The 18,481-nt window shown below is 41.8% G+C and overlaps 1 protein-coding gene across 1 annotated transcript in view; it reads right to left on the minus strand.

The window, feature by feature from the left end:
- Positions 1 to 18,481, minus strand: part of rnf19b (ring finger protein 19B) — a 40,544-nt gene that overhangs the window by 8,471 nt on the left and 13,592 nt on the right. The window contains exons 2-3 of the mRNA XM_086279985.1: positions 12,793 to 14,065; positions 2,321 to 2,520 (exon numbers count right to left, since the gene is read on the minus strand). Coding sequence (XP_086136111.1) covers positions 2,321 to 2,520; positions 12,793 to 13,457 — 865 coding nt within the window. The 5' untranslated portion in view covers positions 13,458 to 14,065. The remainder of the gene's footprint in view (positions 1 to 2,320; positions 2,521 to 12,792; positions 14,066 to 18,481) is intronic.

Here is an 18,481-nt window from a genome sequence, read left to right on the forward strand (position 1 = left end):
CACGCAAATGTGAGGTGGAAAACACAGACCTGTTTCATCTCCAAGCAAATAAGTCTCACTGGGATTACTGACCATCATCAAAGAAAGCCAGAGCAGTAGGACAGAAGCACCCACACAATAGCAGGAAATCACAAACGGTACTCGAGCTTGGCTTTAATATTCTGGCTTCATTTCATCATAAGGCCAAACTAGGAAGCCTGTGTGGGTGTCTGCTTCATTTCTGCCTGTCCAAACTAATACATAACCCTGGAGTTTCCAAACCAGTCTAAACAAGTCTCACTTTTCCACATTAGTTTCTCACATCTTTCAACTTTCTTTTTCTTGATGAAAAAGAAAAATCGAATTAGAACTTAAATAACAGAAAAACTCCAAAAGTGCTCTCTTTGGGTCTTTTCCTGAGGGTAATAAGCTCAAACCTCATTAGAGTAATGGATCATTAGGCTCGCTGCAGCACTTTGTCCTCTAATGCATTTTGAGTCAATTCACTGTGAGTTTGAATTCTGGTTGCAGGGAACGCTCTCTGCTCTTTAAAGGGCATTTTGGCATTTTAACTTGAAGTGACTCTGGCAGATGTGGTTGATGTGTGCGTGTAGGAGTAGTTGTTATTGCTGCGCTCTGTATTCTGCTGACATCACTCTGCTGCTCACTCCTTCTGGTATCTCGCTTTCGTCCTCTCTTTCTTCCCCTCCTCTCTCTTCATCTTATCTCTATATATTTCCCTCCTTATCATATCTTCTTTTTCTCCTCCTCTCTGTGTTTGTCTGAATCCCGTTGACTAAGCAGCAGGTATCAGCAGACAGACAGACAGACAGGCTGACACAGAGGGAGAAGCCTGGAGTTTTTTTTTATGAGTCAGTTTCGGGTGCTTGGATTGTTGTCCGTCCTTCTGAAGCGTTGGCACAGAGAGGCGAAACTGGAAGTGGCGAATTAAAGAGAGAGAGATGAGGGCAGCTGGAGAGATTTCCCTAATAAATGTTTAATCAAAACAGGATTAAAGGCGCGCATGCAAGTAAGAATGTTTGCACACGAAGGCTGTTGTTTGTCTGTAGAGATTTTCATGATTGTATCTATTATCACTACAACAAGTATGTTAGGGGACAAAATATACAGTTTTCTTGCTAAGAGCTGGATGAGAGGAGGGAGAACCAGTTAAATATGAACCAGCAGCAGCAACGGGAGTTAGCTTAGCACCGAAACTTCAAATTGACCAATTAGCATGTTCGTTGGAATATTTCTTTATTCCATGTAAAACAGAACAGCAGAAGTGAGTCTAAAAATAGAAAACTGGGAAATGAGCTAGCATTCAGCATTTCTAGTTCCCTTTTAGGACCAAATACGCAAGTAACATCCATTCTTTCAATGCTTTAACAAGCTAAATGTGGCTGAAAAAGCTGCTCTGAACATTCGGTTCAGCAGAGGAGTTACGCTGCACCTGTGGCATAGGTACACATTTCAAACATACGTCCTAAGGGCTTCGAAAAGCTCGCCAAAGGCTACAGATCGTCCCACTGGACGGTTTTAGGAAATGTGACAACTGGAAAAGAAATGGAGAACACTATTGCTACAATATTTAGTTATTTAAATATAAAAAAGAGACATGTTCTGTTTTTATTCACAGTAATTATGAATTAAATGAACTGCCGGTATATTTTAACTTGGGATTTCTTTGCTACAGCTATTTTGTTTTATCATGTAGAAAAACTGAGACTTTTCCTTGAATTAATGAATAATTGCGTAGTTAAACCTCTAGGGAAACAGGTGTGTCTTTTTATATAATGTTAGTATTAGGCAACACTGTAGTTTCATTGGGCTACAATATAAAAAAACTAAAGATAAAAAACTTACTTCAACTTACAGCTGAACCGTTTCTGAGTCTTAAAAGAGAAATTATTCCAAAACTTTGATCTAATAAAGTTTAGACTGAGAAATGTTTTGGTGTTGTTTCAAATGCAGGCTGACAGGATGCACAGCACCGCAGTCTTGAAACTATCAAGTGAAGAAACTGTGATATAAATAGTGCCTCATGCTTGATTGAACGCTGAACACTTCCTCCAGCGGTGGGAACACTGAGAGCCTGGTACGACTGACGCGAGACGAGTTTGACTCAGCGCTTTGACAGACTGAGAAGAGATGTGACAGAGACAGACAGAGACAGAAAGTTCTCAGAGGTGTGAAAGTATTTTCAGGATGGAAACGCTGGTGAGAAGATTTTATCTGCCTGCACAAAGCGCGCAGACATCTGCACGGCGAGGGTTAGTCCCTCTTTGACTCTGTGTTGTGTCTGTGATTGACACTGGTTTGTGAGGCTTCAGGTACTCACCGGGTCCTTGCTCCTGCGTGTAGCTGGGCGAGTGGTTGCTGTGGGTGTGCAGAGATTGCGCCCTCTGCTGGCGGGCCGAGTCGCAGGTCTGGTTGGGGTGCCAGGCCTGTTTGCAGTGGTAGCAAAACTCCGCGCCGCAGCCTTCTCTGCGACAAACCAGCCGGGGACAGCTGGCACAGCCCGAGGCGATGACGGCGAACCTGAGAGGAACAGACGGAGGAGGGACGTTCAAACAAATGAGTCAAATGACAAAGTCAGAAAAGTTTTGAGGCCCTAATTGGAAAATAATAACGCTCAAGGCGGTGTTAAGAAGCTCAAACTGATTAAATGGGTTGCTGGTGCTGTTGATCCCACTGAGAATTAATGTCCCAAAATGCTGGGCCATATGTTTGAGTCTGAGCAATTCCCACACATACCATCCACACCTATAACTGAACAGCCATGCATAACCTGCAGAGCACAAAATCTGCAAAAACACAACATTAATACTGCAAGCCACACTTATCCCTTCGCACACCCATCCACACTTTAAGCTCTTTATCTGTCGCTCACAACAACACATTGAGGTTTATTTGGGGTACAGGATGTTACTCAATGACGCTTCAACTTTTGCAGACTGCTCACAACATCTCTTCGTGCTATCTGTGAACATAGAAAACTTGGTGCTAAACTTTGCTAAAAAAAAGAATTACAGTGTGTTTTACAGTCAGCAGTAACAAGTGCTAAATGTGGCCATTGTAACACGTCACATGCGGTTTGTGCTCTTTCTGTCTCTTTCTGATGTGACAAACAAAAACGGGGACTCTGACTGAGAGACACTGCACACATAAGAGTCTGTTTGACACTAATTTAAACCATTAGGCTTTAATAAAGAATACTCCTGATTAGCAACTGAGGTCATAAACGGGTAGAAAGGGGATAAAAAAAACCTTAAAGAATCACACTTTTTGCAACACAAGTAGTCGCCCCCTGCTGGCCATTGAAAGCAGTGCAGATTTAACTGTCACAGAATCGCCATCAGGCTTTTCAATACAGTCCGAGGTCTTGATGCGCGAGCCATTGGTGCATTTTATTTTTGCAAAGATGATTTTATGTCTTATTGATCTAATTTAAATCTAATCTCTTAACAAAAAGAGCTTAACTTTTGCCTTTATTCTGAAATATTTAAATTGAAGTTGGCAGAAAAATCAAGCTGCAATTTCGCAGCGGCGACTAATGGACACATTACGTAGCCTAAAAGCCCTCTGTAGACTGAGAGGAGAGAGAAGATTTGATCAATAGAGCAATCACTTACTAACATCACTGAGAGAGAAGGGAAAAAAGATGGGATGAGGTCAATCGATACGGATTTCACAAAGTACGATAGTGAGAATAGAGACGGAGAGCAGCAGAGTGCTAACTGGGAATATACAGCTGTATTGGAGTAATGACACAAATGTGTTTCGCAGTAAGGCGGTCAGATTGGGAAACCAGCCGTTGCTTTGCGCTAATCAAGATCGGAACTTGAGGTAGAAATAAACCTCCTAACTTCTACAGCACAGTGCAGAAAACTTAAACCACTCTTCATTTCTTTATATCTTGCTAAGAAAAATGGGAAAGATGGTACAGAGATGAATCAAAATGTGAATACATGAATGGAAATACAGTATATGAGGCAAATTTTTCAGCCCAGCTCTTGTGCAGTTTGGCACACCTCAGCCTTTTCTCTCTGTTCCTTCCCTTTCCTTAAGAATGGCTTCCTAACAGCTAACCTCCCCGAACATCATATTAACTGAATAGTGAGATATATCACTCAGATGCTGTGTCGTTTTTTAGACCTGCTACTTCTTCTTTTTTACACCACTTGTCTAGTTTCCTCAAATTTCTTAAGGACACACTGCACACCCTGCTGAGATATGCCTACTTTTCAGCCAACAGCACCTCATTGGTCCAAAAATACTATTTTATGCCTGTCAGACTGTTTTTTTTGGCATTTTATATAGATTCAACTAAGGAAATTAGAACATATTTTTCTTTTTGTTGAGTTTTGGGCCTTTTTTGTATTTGAATGATTCATCGATTAGTTTTAAGGAAGCTTAAGAATCATAAAACATTCCTCTAAAAACAGTCAAGTACAAGGATTGGACTGAAAATGAGTGAAAAAGTAGCCAATGTACAAAGAAATACTTTGATAAACTTTCAGAAAACCTGGAGAATTGTTATTCAAGACCACTTCAACACTTTATTCTAACTTAACCTTTCCCTTTTTATGTAATGACGGTTAAGCAGCACACGTTTAAGGAAATAATGTTAAATATAGCCAAAGCACGGCACGTTGGAGATGATGAGGACGGAAATGAAAGAAGAGTGAGATACTGAGATAGGAGCGAGCGTCAGTCACAGGAGAAATCACAAAGGATGGCTGTCATAAAAGACTGTCAAACAGAGAAGAGAAACATGTTGGGGGAGTGCAAACAAAAGCAAGCAGGGATTTTAAAATAATTCCCTCCCTGAGAAAAACAAAGGTTCTGCCACTTTTCCGCATGGTAGCTGTGCTTTTACGTCCCTCTATCAAGAAGAGGAAGAACGTGGAAGAAGCGATAATGCGACAAACTTGTAATTGTTTTGGCATGCCTCCAACACGCCAACTTCAGCGTGTCCCTCGTTACCACCTCTGCAAGCGGTGTGACAGGCCTGCTCTCAGGACTGAATAAATTAGCAGATATCTGAGCCGACAACAGCTCGCTTCCCCGGACAAGATCAGACAAGAAGTGGCATTTCTGCAGAACCGCAGAGACACTTCAGCCTGCATCTGTTGAGACGTCGGCAACGCTTCCATCTCCAAAACATTTATCCACAAAGATTATTCAGAGTTCATCTATAACAATAGTGCAATATCTTAAAAACTACCCACATTGATTTCATGCTGGTCTCTTAACTGGCTTAATGTTTAAACAAGTGCATAAACTTTGGATCTAAATGATGCAAATAAAAACACAGACATGCTGATTTTGCATTTCTTTCAGTAGCATCAGGACTCTGGTTCGAGGTCTCCTAAACAGCAGCAGAACAGCAGAGAATCACATGAGTAATAAACAAGCTCGATTTGTTTACATTTTTTATAACTCAGTCTAGTTGCTGCATGAAAAACCCCCATTTGTCCTCCACTGGGAACCTTCCTACCACTTCTATAATTTTCCTGTGTATTTTCAGTGGTCATACACAGAGACGTGTTTCCAGGAAGACAAACAGTCCAGAAACAAAGACCTGCTTTCACCTAAGTGCTACTGCTAGCAAGTATTTACAAGGACAAAATATTCCAGTTTGGAAATTTTTTTTTTTTCAGGCAACATGATGAAACTGGGAAACGATTCCTGTAGAACCAACAGGTGGATGGTGGGGCGGTGGTGGAGTTTAAACAGCAGGCAGCAATGCAGGCAGGGGGAAGGATCGCCAAATTGGAGGGGTGTGATGTAATGTTATGTACTTGAATTGCATTGCAGCGATTTTCTAGTCTCATTCAAAAGGCTTTAACCGTACACTCGCACAGCTCTTGAAATACGTCATCTAGCTCACACCCACAGACTGTTTGAAATCAACATGCAAGTGTTCGGACTGTGGGAGGAAGTACCAGGAGGAAACCCACGTAGGCTCAGCAAGAATGTGCAAACTCCACAAGGAAAGGCCTGGAGGTTTGAGCTAGGAATTGTCTTCCTGTAATGCAACAGTGCTAACCGCTGTGCCGGCCCAGAGGTGTGTTTTGATATTTGATGTGAGGAGAGTGAGTGTGTTCAAAGCTATGCCGCTTGAGTTGACTGCTTGAACTAGCTTTAGACTTGCTCACATTAGTGAAGGAAGTAAGGTTGCTCGCTTATTTGCAGGGGTCACCACAGCAGATGGACGCATGTTTACATTTGGCACTTCCAGACAGCACGCTCCTATTTATCTAGGCTTGCATCCGGCACCAGGAGTATACTCTCCTCCCAGGGAACTTTCACGTGTAAGGGAAGTGTATTAACCTGCACACCACAGACCCATTGCAACAGGCTAAAATTGCAGTGGCAAGTTACTTTGTTGCCTATCAGTACATGAAAGGCACATGTACAGAGGTTACATGAACTCTGGATGATAAACTACATTTTGGCACTAGATTACAAAAGAAAGGCGTTGTGCGGATTTTTTTAGTAGCTTGAGGCTTGTGATTTTTCCTAAAATGAGAAATATTAACCTTATGATGGCGCTACAGTAGAAGGCAGAGCATCACCAAAGCTTTTGAACACAGCGAGCGTGTGTGCACGGCCTATAAAGCGTTTCTTTTTACAAGTAATTTGTCCTCGGGTAAACATCTCGTGCTTTAACTGCTAAATACAGCACAAGTCTAAACCTGTCCTTGACTCAAACAAGCCTGCAAAACTGCTCTTTTTCTGGCTAACTCTGGACAGGCTGTGGCACAAAGTGCAATTTCATTTATGGGACAGATGCCACGCCAGCGCCGTCTTTTTATTGGTGTATTCTGATGCAGCGCAGTCAGCGAATCAGGACTCATGTTTCCAGGGTGGAAAATGGTTGGGTGGGGTTGGGGGGAAACCACAGACAGAATGGGACAAAAATAAGTAAAACAAAAAGGAGACGTGAGATAGGTTAAAGGGGGCATGTAAGATCACGAGCTGAGATGTAAATCTGTAATAACACATGACGGAAACAGAGGAAGAGAGGGAGGAGAAGCGGGGGAGTCATAGGAGTGCTAACATGCTGAAAGGAAACGTGCTCGGACACTCCTGTCAGTGTTCGGCTTCAATGGGAACCACCTGGGAGTGAAACCCTTAACCACACACGCAGACACATGCACAGCAGGAACCGGGATAAACCGACACCAGCATGAAGTCATGGCTCATCAGTCTGACTCACACAGATACACGAAAAACACGAGTGTTCGTTACATCTCAGTCCGAGACGAAGGCACAGAAATTCAGTCCGGCGACTATGTATTGATCGGTTTAATTAAGTCCCAACTCCTGTTACCCTTGGCAACGCTCCTTTTATGCCGCATCGATAGTCACCATGGCAACTGACAGCCAGGGACAGTCTTTGTTCTCACTGGATGCTGAGGTCTGACAATCAGACGGGTCGGGACCTCATTGGCCAGATAAGAAGAGCGGGTCAGAGGTATCCCACTGTGATATGACGGTTATTTAAAAATAAAAAAGATTCACTCAAAACCACAGACTGTGTGTAACAGACGGGTGTAGCCACCATGACATCACCCACTGATTTTAAAGCTTCAACATCAGCATTATAGTCACCCCCATCTTGGAGTTTATTAACCGGACCTGACACTGGAGGATGGATCCGCCTAAGAAAGGAAAGCGTACCCGGCTTTGTAAATGGGACCATCATTTTTTAAATTAACATCGCACCATGCTTATAAGGGCTTCAGACCATAAACCTATCAGGAAAGTGTTTACACAGGTCACAGATCGAGTGAGAAGTAGGGTTATTTTTCAAGAGACTTCAGCACAGCATGCTTTCTTGTTCTTATTGTGCAGGTTTAAGTCACTTCCTCGTTGCAACCACTTTTCACACGGTCTGTGGATGGCACCCACACAAAACTCCTACATTTCCCAAATAAGCCTTTAAGTCACTAATGATGACTAAAAGCATACCTAGAATTCAAGCTAAAATGTTAAAACTGTGACAAAACAATTTCCCTGTGAGGATTATTAAAGTTCCCCTGATACCTGATGCTTATCTGTGTTATGATATTTTGAGGTTTTTAGCTTTTCCATCACCTCAGGACAACAGCGTCTTTCAAGATTGTGCAATAGGCTTAAAAACACAGTAATCATCTGGTGTTTTTCTCTGTAACTCCCGGCTTCATCGCGAAGCTCATCACACAAACAGACTGAAAGCAGTAAAGACTGGTCTGCCCACATTAGGGCAGCAGAGCAAGCTGCACACGCGACACTCGCACATTATCCTCCTATAAACAGTTGCCTATTTATATGCCATTCCTCCTGAGGTAAACATCTGGCTCCTTCGCTGCTAAATATACCACTGTTTCCCCGCGCTAACGAGAAAAGTTTGTCTCAAACATCTGCCTCCCGCAGCCAAAAGCGTCACTGATGAGAGCTGCGAGACAGAAGATATTAAAAGATGTTAAATCAGTGCTCCATTAAAGCTGCCGAAACACTTCAGAGGAGAGGAGAAATTCAGGGTAGGCTTATAATTTCTCTACTGATACTCCTTCCTGTTACACGCTGTCATCTGATGCACTTTCATTTGCAAGTATTGATCAGTGCAGTTAGTTTTACTACCTTAATAGTTCAGAAAGACAAAACGGAAAAATCCCCTCTAGCCCAAGAGAAGAGCGAAAGTGAAAGCTCTTTTTTTTTTTTCCTTTGTTGGTCTTCTAACCACAATGGTGACATTTACCAGCATTTTAATCACCTGCAGGGGGGTGAGGGAGGTTGTGAAAGTGTTAGCTGCAAACAACTGTCCCTTTTGACGAGGGTAACGGTGCATAATTTACACAATCCACACTGATTATTTGTTCACTTGTCACTTAGACCGTTAACTCCGATCAAATGTCCAATAGAGAAAAAGATAAGATAGAAAAACCAGGTCACATTTACATAACTTTCCCTGAAGACATAAACTCTCTCACACACACACGGTGCCCATTCTCAGTTATAAACACTCGATTAACAGCTACGTTCAAGAACTTCACACTTTTTTTTTTGACCGTTTTCGGTTGACGCCTCGTCTCCAGTGAGCAACAGTCTGAAACTGCCTTTATCTCTCAGGTGTGTGTTTGCATGTGTGTGTGTGTGTGGGTGTGCGCTGCTTTCTCCCCTCTCTCCAGCCCTGCTTGTTTGTGGTGAATAACAATTTGATCTCGTCTGATGTAAAGAAGAGGCTGAGTCACTGCTGCCGTCAGACAGCGGACTGTCCCTGTAAATATGTAGGTCAGCAGCAGTCGACCTCTCCTTTAGTGATACTGGTAATACACACACACACACACACTTTGGTTTTGGTTTATTTTTACCAGCAAACTGGACTAAATTACGTCTGTCCCAACCTCCGTTAGCTCCTGCTGTTCTTTTTTCCACCAGGGCAGGCCAAAGTGTTCTGTCACAGCTGTCTGCATCCAGAGATACTAACAGGTCTATGCAGGTCTTCTACAGGAGACATCAGCCTCTCCTTTACTTTCAGAGACACAGTTTGAACAGGTTAAGCTAACAGGAGAGGCATGTTTCAAACAGACCCAGAGGGAGCCAGGAGACTCATTAAAGAGCTCTGCTTAAAAAGACATTTGCAATATCGATCAAAAAATGCCCGTTGAGGTTCATTTACATCCCCATAGAGAGTAAAACCATCCCACTCATGGATTCAGGCTCAGAGTTGAGCAAACAAGGTGCTTTGAAAACCTGAAGTGGTGAAGATGTGACAGCAGAGCTGTGACACGATATAATTATAAAGCAATTAATTCCCCTCAAAGCAGCGGTGTTTCATTTGGCTGATAAAACTTTCCTTGAATATTTATTATAACCAGAGAGTGATTCATACACGTTTTCTGCTTTCTTAGCTTTTATAAAGTTCCCCAAGTTTGAGTTAAAATGTGTTATTCTGCATTTATGGTCCTCACAGGTTTTTATCTCATATTCTAATAACTTCCTGTCTGGGCAAAAGTAAAATCATGCTGAGCTGAAAGGCACAATGTGTGGCTGCCAGCAATCATGGATCTGCTTCCTGCACCAGCACAGATGAGCTATAGATTTACTAAAGTAAATAACATCAGTGTGTAATGGTCATGAGGTCATTCCTGACTGTAAAAGTAAAGCAAACAGAGCGTAATGAGAAGAGAAAGGGTGAAAATGAGTTCATTATCCTTTTAAACGCCACAAAGATTGATTTTAAAGATAAATGTTATCCCAGCTTTGTAATACATACAATTACATTACATATAAATGTAAGAAACAGCCAGTGAACTGACTGATTTCATGATGAACGCACAATATATATATATTTATAATAGTCTACAAGTGCTTGATAATATAATCCACCACATACTGCTCTAAAAGCTGCAAAGTCTGGATGAAAGTGCATGCAACTGCTTAAAATCTACTTTTAAAAAATTGGAAAAAGAAGTTTACATATGCCATTAATCCTTGATTATTTTACCTCTTTGAAACAATGCTATACTTGAACTTTATGTACGTAAACACACAGATTATGTGCATTTGCAAACTAAAAAAGGACATTAAAAAAGTATTAATCGTAGCACGAGATGCCTCATCGTTACAAATGTAATATTTCTGCCTTCAAAAGAATAAACTCGTTTTATATAAATGACTCATGACTCCCATGCACGGCTGTACTTTCACAGCCCACAGACTTTCTAAAGCTACTGAAATGAATACAAGAGTGAAAATACTGCACTTTGTTTTTAGATTGTGCCAAATCTTCATTTATTGGGACAAAAATCAGTAACTAATAAACAAAAACCAAAGAGAAACAAATGCACATAAAGGCCCATATAATCAGAGATTTATATAGCTTTGGCTTCCCTCTGTAACAATACCTGTGTTACTATACAAAACCAAAGCAGAAGAATATCACTGAAAATCTGCGTTCTGTCTTCCCACATACACAGACACGCACTCACGCACACAAACACAAACACAATGAATCACTCCTGCTTTCTATGATGAAACAAACGCCTCTCATTTGTTCCAGAAACCTAACCAGAGCAACGACGCTACCTCTAAACCCATCTGACGCTCCCCTCCTCTGACCACAGGGCCACCTCTCAGGCCTCTGACCCACTTACAGCTTCTCCTCTACTTTGAAATTTGAGCCCTCGCTCTGCGTCTTTCCTTCTCCCTCAAACTGGTCGGCTCAAAGCAGTTCCTGTTTAGTTTAACCCAGACAGAAAACTGACGTGAAATCTGAAGTAACACCCTTTATCTGAAATTGCAGAAGAAAGAGTGAGCAAATAACGTTTAACAGTAACCGACTGGGCAATCTCGCACGTCAGCTGTTGGCCGGTAATTATAGCGGAAATCCTTTCGTTGGAGATGCTAACGTACTAATATTTATGTATGCTTATCTGATGACTTCTTCATTCAAAACCAGACGTTAACTTGAAACTCCCTAAGTTTCGTTATGCTTCCAGCTTTGGAGAAACTGATCTTCAATTTATTCTCTTTCAGATATAAAATGACTTCTGGCATTACTCAAGCACCTTCACCAGTAAACTGAAGTGCCTCTGGCTTCACTACATTTTCACTTTGAGTCTCACTCACAGCCTCGTAGTCTAGTTTCTCTTTCTCACTCTGACTTTGTTTGTTTTTTATAAATTACGCAATGTGAATTCCCCCAAAGGCCGCACAGACTTTACCACAAACGGACCAGGGCTCTAAAGCTTGATTTGTATAATCGCCTTAATCCCCCAATCAGATAACTTGATAATATTACATAAACAGGAAGACGGAAACAAAGCTGAAACTGAAGCCGGAATTTCACCTTACTGTAACTGCTCAGTCTAACCATTAGAAGAGTCATTCATTCATTCAGTGCTATAAATGTTGGTTTTCCAACCCATTTTTCTTTCCACTGGTATCAGAGATATACGCATGGTATCCTTTGCCATCTGTGCTGCCACACTCCGGGTTATCACAGTAGTGCTTTACATCTCATACTCCCATTTCCTAACATTAAAAACACTATTATGTCATTAAGAAATCCATTTGAACGCAAAACTCAGCTTCTTCTCATCCTAACCAAGTAGATTTTAGTGCCTAAACATAACAGTACAGCGAGTACAAACGATACTTGTGTGCAAAGTGGAAAAAAGTCCCAAACTAGATGCAAATTGTGGTCTCCGGGTTGACAAAGTTGGGTGTTATGTTATTGCCACTCCTCCGGTTTTACAATGTGGACTTTATTCTGTCAAAAGGGACCGTTATATGTGGGCTGCAGACAGTGACAGCAAAAAACAAGTCATGCATATCTGTAGGACAGTAGTATTTGACTGCCTGGCAGGAGAACGTGGTGCATTTTACTATAAAGGATGGCACAGTGACCCACAATGACATATAGCTGAAAAAATACCATGACTGAGCGATTAGTTGAGGGACAGAGCATTAATGGTAACCACTTACTAATAAGTGAAAACTGTGGTTGTTAATTTGTTGGTTTTTGATTCCCAGTTTAAAGATCCCTGCTTCTTTATGACTGTACAAATATTTTGGGTTTTTGCTTATTCAAGAGAGCAAATAGGCCACTTAACTATGTCACCAATTTTCTGATATTTTTTCCGTCTACGACAAGAACATAGAGCTCATGAAGTGAAAGAGGCAGGAAACTGGTGATAATATCACATGAACAGTCAAACAAAAGCACCCAGAAGTGGAACCAAGCAGCAGCATCAGAGCAAAAATGCAGATTTTATCAGTGAGACGGGGCTGAAAACACAATTTGCAGGCTCTTACCCGCAGTCGGGCGCCGGGCACCATCGGCAATCCGGATCAGAAGCGAGGCACCTCCTCAGTAGGAATTCCTCATACTTCTCCATCAGGGCCGCATCATCCAAGATGTCAGCCACCTGCCGCGGGGCCAGCCTCTCGGCACACTCGGGGCAGCTGAGCTGGACTCGGCTCTCTGTGATTTCAATGCGGAGGTACTGGCGCAGGCAGCAGAGGCAGGATCGGTGGCTGCAGCCCAGCAGCTCGGGGAGCTGGTCAGCAGGCTGACGCACCAGGCACAGGGGACACTCCAGGAGATTGGTCTCCCCGGAGGAAGTGCCTCCACCCAGAGACGGCTGGCTGGAGGAGAGTGGCTTTGAGGGGGTGCCGGAGGCTGCATCCTGGGGGGTCGTGGCGGTTGTGGCCGTGGTGGTTGTGGTGGGGTTAGCAGCAGCTGCAGCAGCTGCAGAACTCAAGGCGGAAGGATGCAGCTGTTGTTGCGTGTGGTGATGATGAGATAAAGGGGTGGCCGCTCCTCCTTTGGGGGCCCTGGTTCCCCGAGAGCTCCGTTTACCGTGGAAGAGGCTGTGGAAGGAGATGCGGCCCGGGCGCTTGCCTGGCGCACGGCACTTAGGGTTGGGAACGCCACTAACTGAGGAGTGAGGTGACTCTGAGTCCTTTTCTGATCCCATTTTTCCTCGAAGAGACAGACAGGGTCGGTTATTGTCCCCTTGTACCGAGGGACTCTGAACTACTCAAACACACACTCTATCAGACACACAAGGGTGGATTTGTCCACTTGTGAAGCCAAACTAGAATGCAAATGCTACTCCGGTTTGAGGCTGAGAAACTTGAGAAACAGTCTCCCTCCTCTTTTTTGTTTGATTGGAAACAAAACCTTATCAGCAAAACAGAGACTGAGATAACAGATAACCACAACAGAATATGAAAAGTGAAAAAAAAAATCCACTTAGATTCCCACAGTACTTTTCAAACTTGGCAGTCAAAGCACTCGCGAAGAGAAAAAAGCCTCCAGCCTTTCATCTTTTAGGCAGATGTTAAGGTCCGACTTTAGTGTGACTCTCAAAAGATTAATGTCAGTTTCAATCAATTGCTCTCCAACAAAAACAGACAGGGCAAAAAAAAAGATAAGAGAAGAATCCAGGGAGGCTGACTCAGTCCAAATGTTGAAATAATTCCTCCGTTTTCATCCGATTCTCTTGAGCTGTATTCAGAGCGTCTCCTCCGTTCACCCTCCTCTGCTTCTTGTTGAGCACCGGCTTCTCTGAACGCTCTTTTTCTGTCAGGAAGAAGAGAGCAGGAAGTTAGTACAAAGAGCATGCTCAGTATGACACACACCTCTCTTCCCCTCGCCCCCCCCGTCTCTGTGACTCTGCTTTGCTCTTCCTGGGTTTCGATCTGATCATTAACTCCTTAGATAATCTGAACCGAGTATCTATCTGTGCTAATTACATTTAAACCCACAAACACACACACGCACATTAATGAAATCAAATGTTTTTCTGTATGTGTTAAGTAACCATAATTGAGAGGTTAAACAGGACACATCTGGATGAGTTAAGCCACCAATTAAATCCATGACATCATCATCCAGCCCGGCCAATGGTGTGTCCTTGTGAAACCAGTCTCTCTATCGCTCTCCATCACGCTGAGCATCGCAAGCTCTTCCTCCACTTCACACTGCGCTGCTAGTGCCGTTGCCATGGCAATGCTCACTATGAGCGAGGCAAACAGCGACCCACTCTGTGGCTCTGGCACTTATGTACGCACACACAGAAACACACACGCAGCTGAGCATGAACTGCTAAATGGATTCACATCGAGACACATGTGATTGCGCGCGGGCACACACACTCAAAAGATGTTTTTTAGCTGTAATGCAGGTACAAATACACGTTGAAACACGTATGCATTCAGACTACACACAGGCACACATAAACAAGTAAATTTTTCCTATTGTCTAAAGACATATACAAACACACACACACTCATACTTAAACATCAGATATGAAAAAGCATGGACTCACATGTTCAGTCTTGTAAAACAACAACACACACACACACACTATAAATGAAAAATGATAATAACGCATGCACACAAACACGCAGAGTAGTAATGTAACTGCAGTATATACCAACACACAGGTAAACAGTTTTACACCCAATAAAATCCAACACAAAGATTGGCAAACTGGAGGGTTGAGAAATGAAAGCAGAATGGAAGTGATTACACGTGAAGTTCCTCTAGTGGCCACTTGAGGCATCTAAAAACGAATTAATTCCCCGTGACTCCCGTGATCGATGCGGAAACAAACATGTTTATGGTCTTTTTGGGCTCTAAGACTAGATTCTTCCTTCATAATAACGGTGAATTTTTTTTAAACACAGCCAATTAAAATGTGTTCAGGCTTAAAATTAGTGGCACGGCTGCCTTGACCGACAGACAGAGAATCCCTCCTCTTCTGGATTGATTCAGGTCGCAGGAGTTTGTAATGGTAGCTATACCTCTCGTTTACACTGAGCTTGGAAAAATTGGATTTAAATACTTTTCTGTCTATAAACAGAACGAGTGACAAAAACTCTCTGATTTCTCTGGAACTTTTTTAAAATAGATCTTTTTATTAGCATTTTGTTCATGTAGAAAAAAGAAAACATATTGCAAGTAACAGGTCTAGTGTCCTTGGATCAACAGACAATACGTTTTTTTGCAATACTAAAGTCCGTTGACATCGATAACAATCTAGTAACTAGCAAAACAGCTTCTGACGATGTCTGCTGAGCCTGAATTATGCTATAGCCCCTCCCCCTCCATTCCCAACAGGAAAAAGAAAACCGGTACATTTTAAAGGGCTGTATTTATCTATCTGCAACGACCATCGCATTTCTCATCATGTATGATGTGCTGTTTTGTTATGTAGTTCTCTGACTTAGATTTTTTATTTCTTTTTTTGCACATAGGTGAAAAAAACCCCTCTGATTTGCACTCATATAGTTTATAAAATCAGCTTGCTAAACAACCTCGCTAGCATTAGGTGGTAACTTAGCACTTCACTGTCTTAAATATTATCACTTCCAGCTCTTCTGGCACTGAGCAAAATGTTAATACTGAGGTTTCCAAAAAAAACGTGAGCTGTCATGATGGGTATTTCCATCTTTTGCGTACAGTCTATGGAAAACACAGATATGCAAACTCATAAAACTCCCCACAAGCCTATTAAAGAAACACAACATGTATACAATGTCACACTCAAACCCGTAAATGAACATACACTAGCTCACAATCTAATCACCTATATGTCTGAATAACTGCCGCAACCTTAAACGTGATAATTATGTTCAAGGCGCACACACACACAAGTGAGCATACACCACCATCTGAATACACCCATTGTAATTATGTTCTCACTACAATTGCAGGCTGTGTGAGCTTGGATGTGTTATCACGTTGCAGATTTATTTGTGTGTTTCTACGCGTTTCTCTGTAACTACTAAAAGCTCCTGGAAGCTCTCCATGAGCTCCATGGAGCTGGGCATGGTTGGAAATGTCATGTGGCATTAGAGATAATGGAACAGACAATAAAGTGAATTAAAAAGACTCAGGAAGCACGGTCACACTTCCTCCTCAGCAGTGCAGACATTTATTGGTTTTCTCTCTGTTATCAGCAAATGGCTGACCGGCATCTCTGATTGCCTTAGCGTTAACAAATGTGATTATGAACACCAGTTTATAAGCTTTTAACACACACATAGACCCATGCACACACGCTTACATGCACTATATGTTGACCCAGTAAACATCACACCGTTCAGGATATTGAAACCTGTGGTTCTCTGTGGGAAGAGTGTGACGCAGGAGTCACGTGAGCAGCAGATAAGCTGATCAATCACAGCTCAGCAGACTGGCTGAGGGACGTGTCTGTGGAGCTGCTCCTCCGGGCTAAGCTGAAAGGTCTGATCCCAGAGTTTCCAGGTCATAAGCAAAACACAACTGATTATACGGGCCTGTATTGTATCTGCATTTTAAATGCAAAAAGCTTTTTTAAAAAAAACAAAATCATTTAAATATGTTTTATTAAAGATATAAACAATTCTAAAGTTTAGTGGTTACATTTTATAGTCAAAACAGATCAAATGTTAATGATTATTATTAGACGTGGCGTGGACTTTCTGATACTGGCACGCATGACCGACACAGACTGAAGGTGAACCTCAGCAGTTTTGCAAACCTCTTACATATTTTTTCTTGTAAAGAAACTTATATAGTCAAACAGTCTGACCAACAGCTCGGAGCATCAACCAATCAGCTTCCTAGCTCTCTTATTCTGGCTCAGGACACTTTAGGAAAAGAGATCCTGAATCTCTGTTTCCAAGTTAAGTAAAGGTAAAAAAAATCTGACTCCAAGAGTAAACTGTTAACGGAGAGTTGGAAGTCACATGTATGCCAGGCTTTTACAAAAATGTCCACATACATGTAATGAAAGTGATGAAATAACTGATAATTATGGTGTAAATGCTTAAGTGTTACAAGAGTTGAAAACCTTTTAAATATTCAATGTTTCTACAAATTTGCAGTGCACATTCATTCAGTCACAGAGTGGATACAGTGGTGCTAAAACACTGTTTTATTTATTTAGATGACTTCCTCATAATCTGTTACTGCAGCTGTTATACTGGTTTTATATTTAGGGAAATAAAACGGTACTATAAGATAGGTTAAGGTCAATGAGTGTCCTTGTTCAAATCCAGTACTAAAATATGTAAAAAATACAGGTGTGCATTAACCAGTGGACTGTGGAGGCTTTAACGGTAAATAACTGAGAAAGTCAAATGTAAACTGTCATGGTGGGAGTTTTTTGAATAACAAACAAGGAATAAAACAATAAAATGAGAAACTAGCTATGAAGTTATCAAACCGGTAAATGTCTGCAGAGCTTTATAGTTCAAAGCATGAACTATAAAGAAAAAAAAACTTACATGGTAATGGAAAAGGAAAGAAAAGGTCGGTTTCAAAGTGCATATGAGGGATTCATTTGATTTCCTTCAGTATGTTTGGACATTGGAGCTATTTTAAGCCTTCTCTGCAGCAAGTGCATTCATTATCAACGAAACCATAACCTTCACAGTAACTTTCAGTTCCACAGCCAATCTGATGATTCACTGTGATTCTCTCAAACACTGAAGAAAAACACTCCTCAGACATTTTTCCAAGAAATGAAAAATAAAGTCTGGCCAGCTTTATTGTAGACAAAGTAAACCTCCATGTCCAGATGACGAAACAGGTGCGGAAACCAATTTTTGGTTTAATCTGATATGATCTGAACTGGCCTCGCCTGTCAGCACCAATCACTCTGAGAGCAGTCACTATAAAAGCCTAAATGTCACGCACTGTTGTTTTATCAAAGGAAGAAACAATGCAACAAGAAGCACACACGTTCGGCCAGAAGAATTACCTCAAAAACCAAATTCTAACAAACTGCAAGCTGCAGGAAGAGGAGGAAAATACTTCTGAGCTGTAGTCAGAAACCAAAACCAAAGGAGGATATATACTATCAAAGTACATCATTAAACTTTTATGTGCATTTTTAACACATACCTACACGCAGTGTGCTAACAAAAATAAATATCTGCTGAAAGCGAGCATGGCGGTTCATCACTCGCCATCTTCTCTGGGTCAAACTGGGTCTTTGTGGAGATG

The sequence above is a fragment of the Aulonocara sp. 'chitande type north' Nkhata Bay genome, linkage group LG22 (genome assembly GCF_057382095.1).
Source record: "Aulonocara sp. 'chitande type north' Nkhata Bay isolate Kocher_YH1m ecotype deep benthic linkage group LG22, A_spYH_male_GT1.1, whole genome shotgun sequence".
NCBI classification, from domain to species: domain Eukaryota; kingdom Metazoa; phylum Chordata; class Actinopteri; order Cichliformes; family Cichlidae; genus Aulonocara; species Aulonocara sp. 'chitande type north' Nkhata Bay.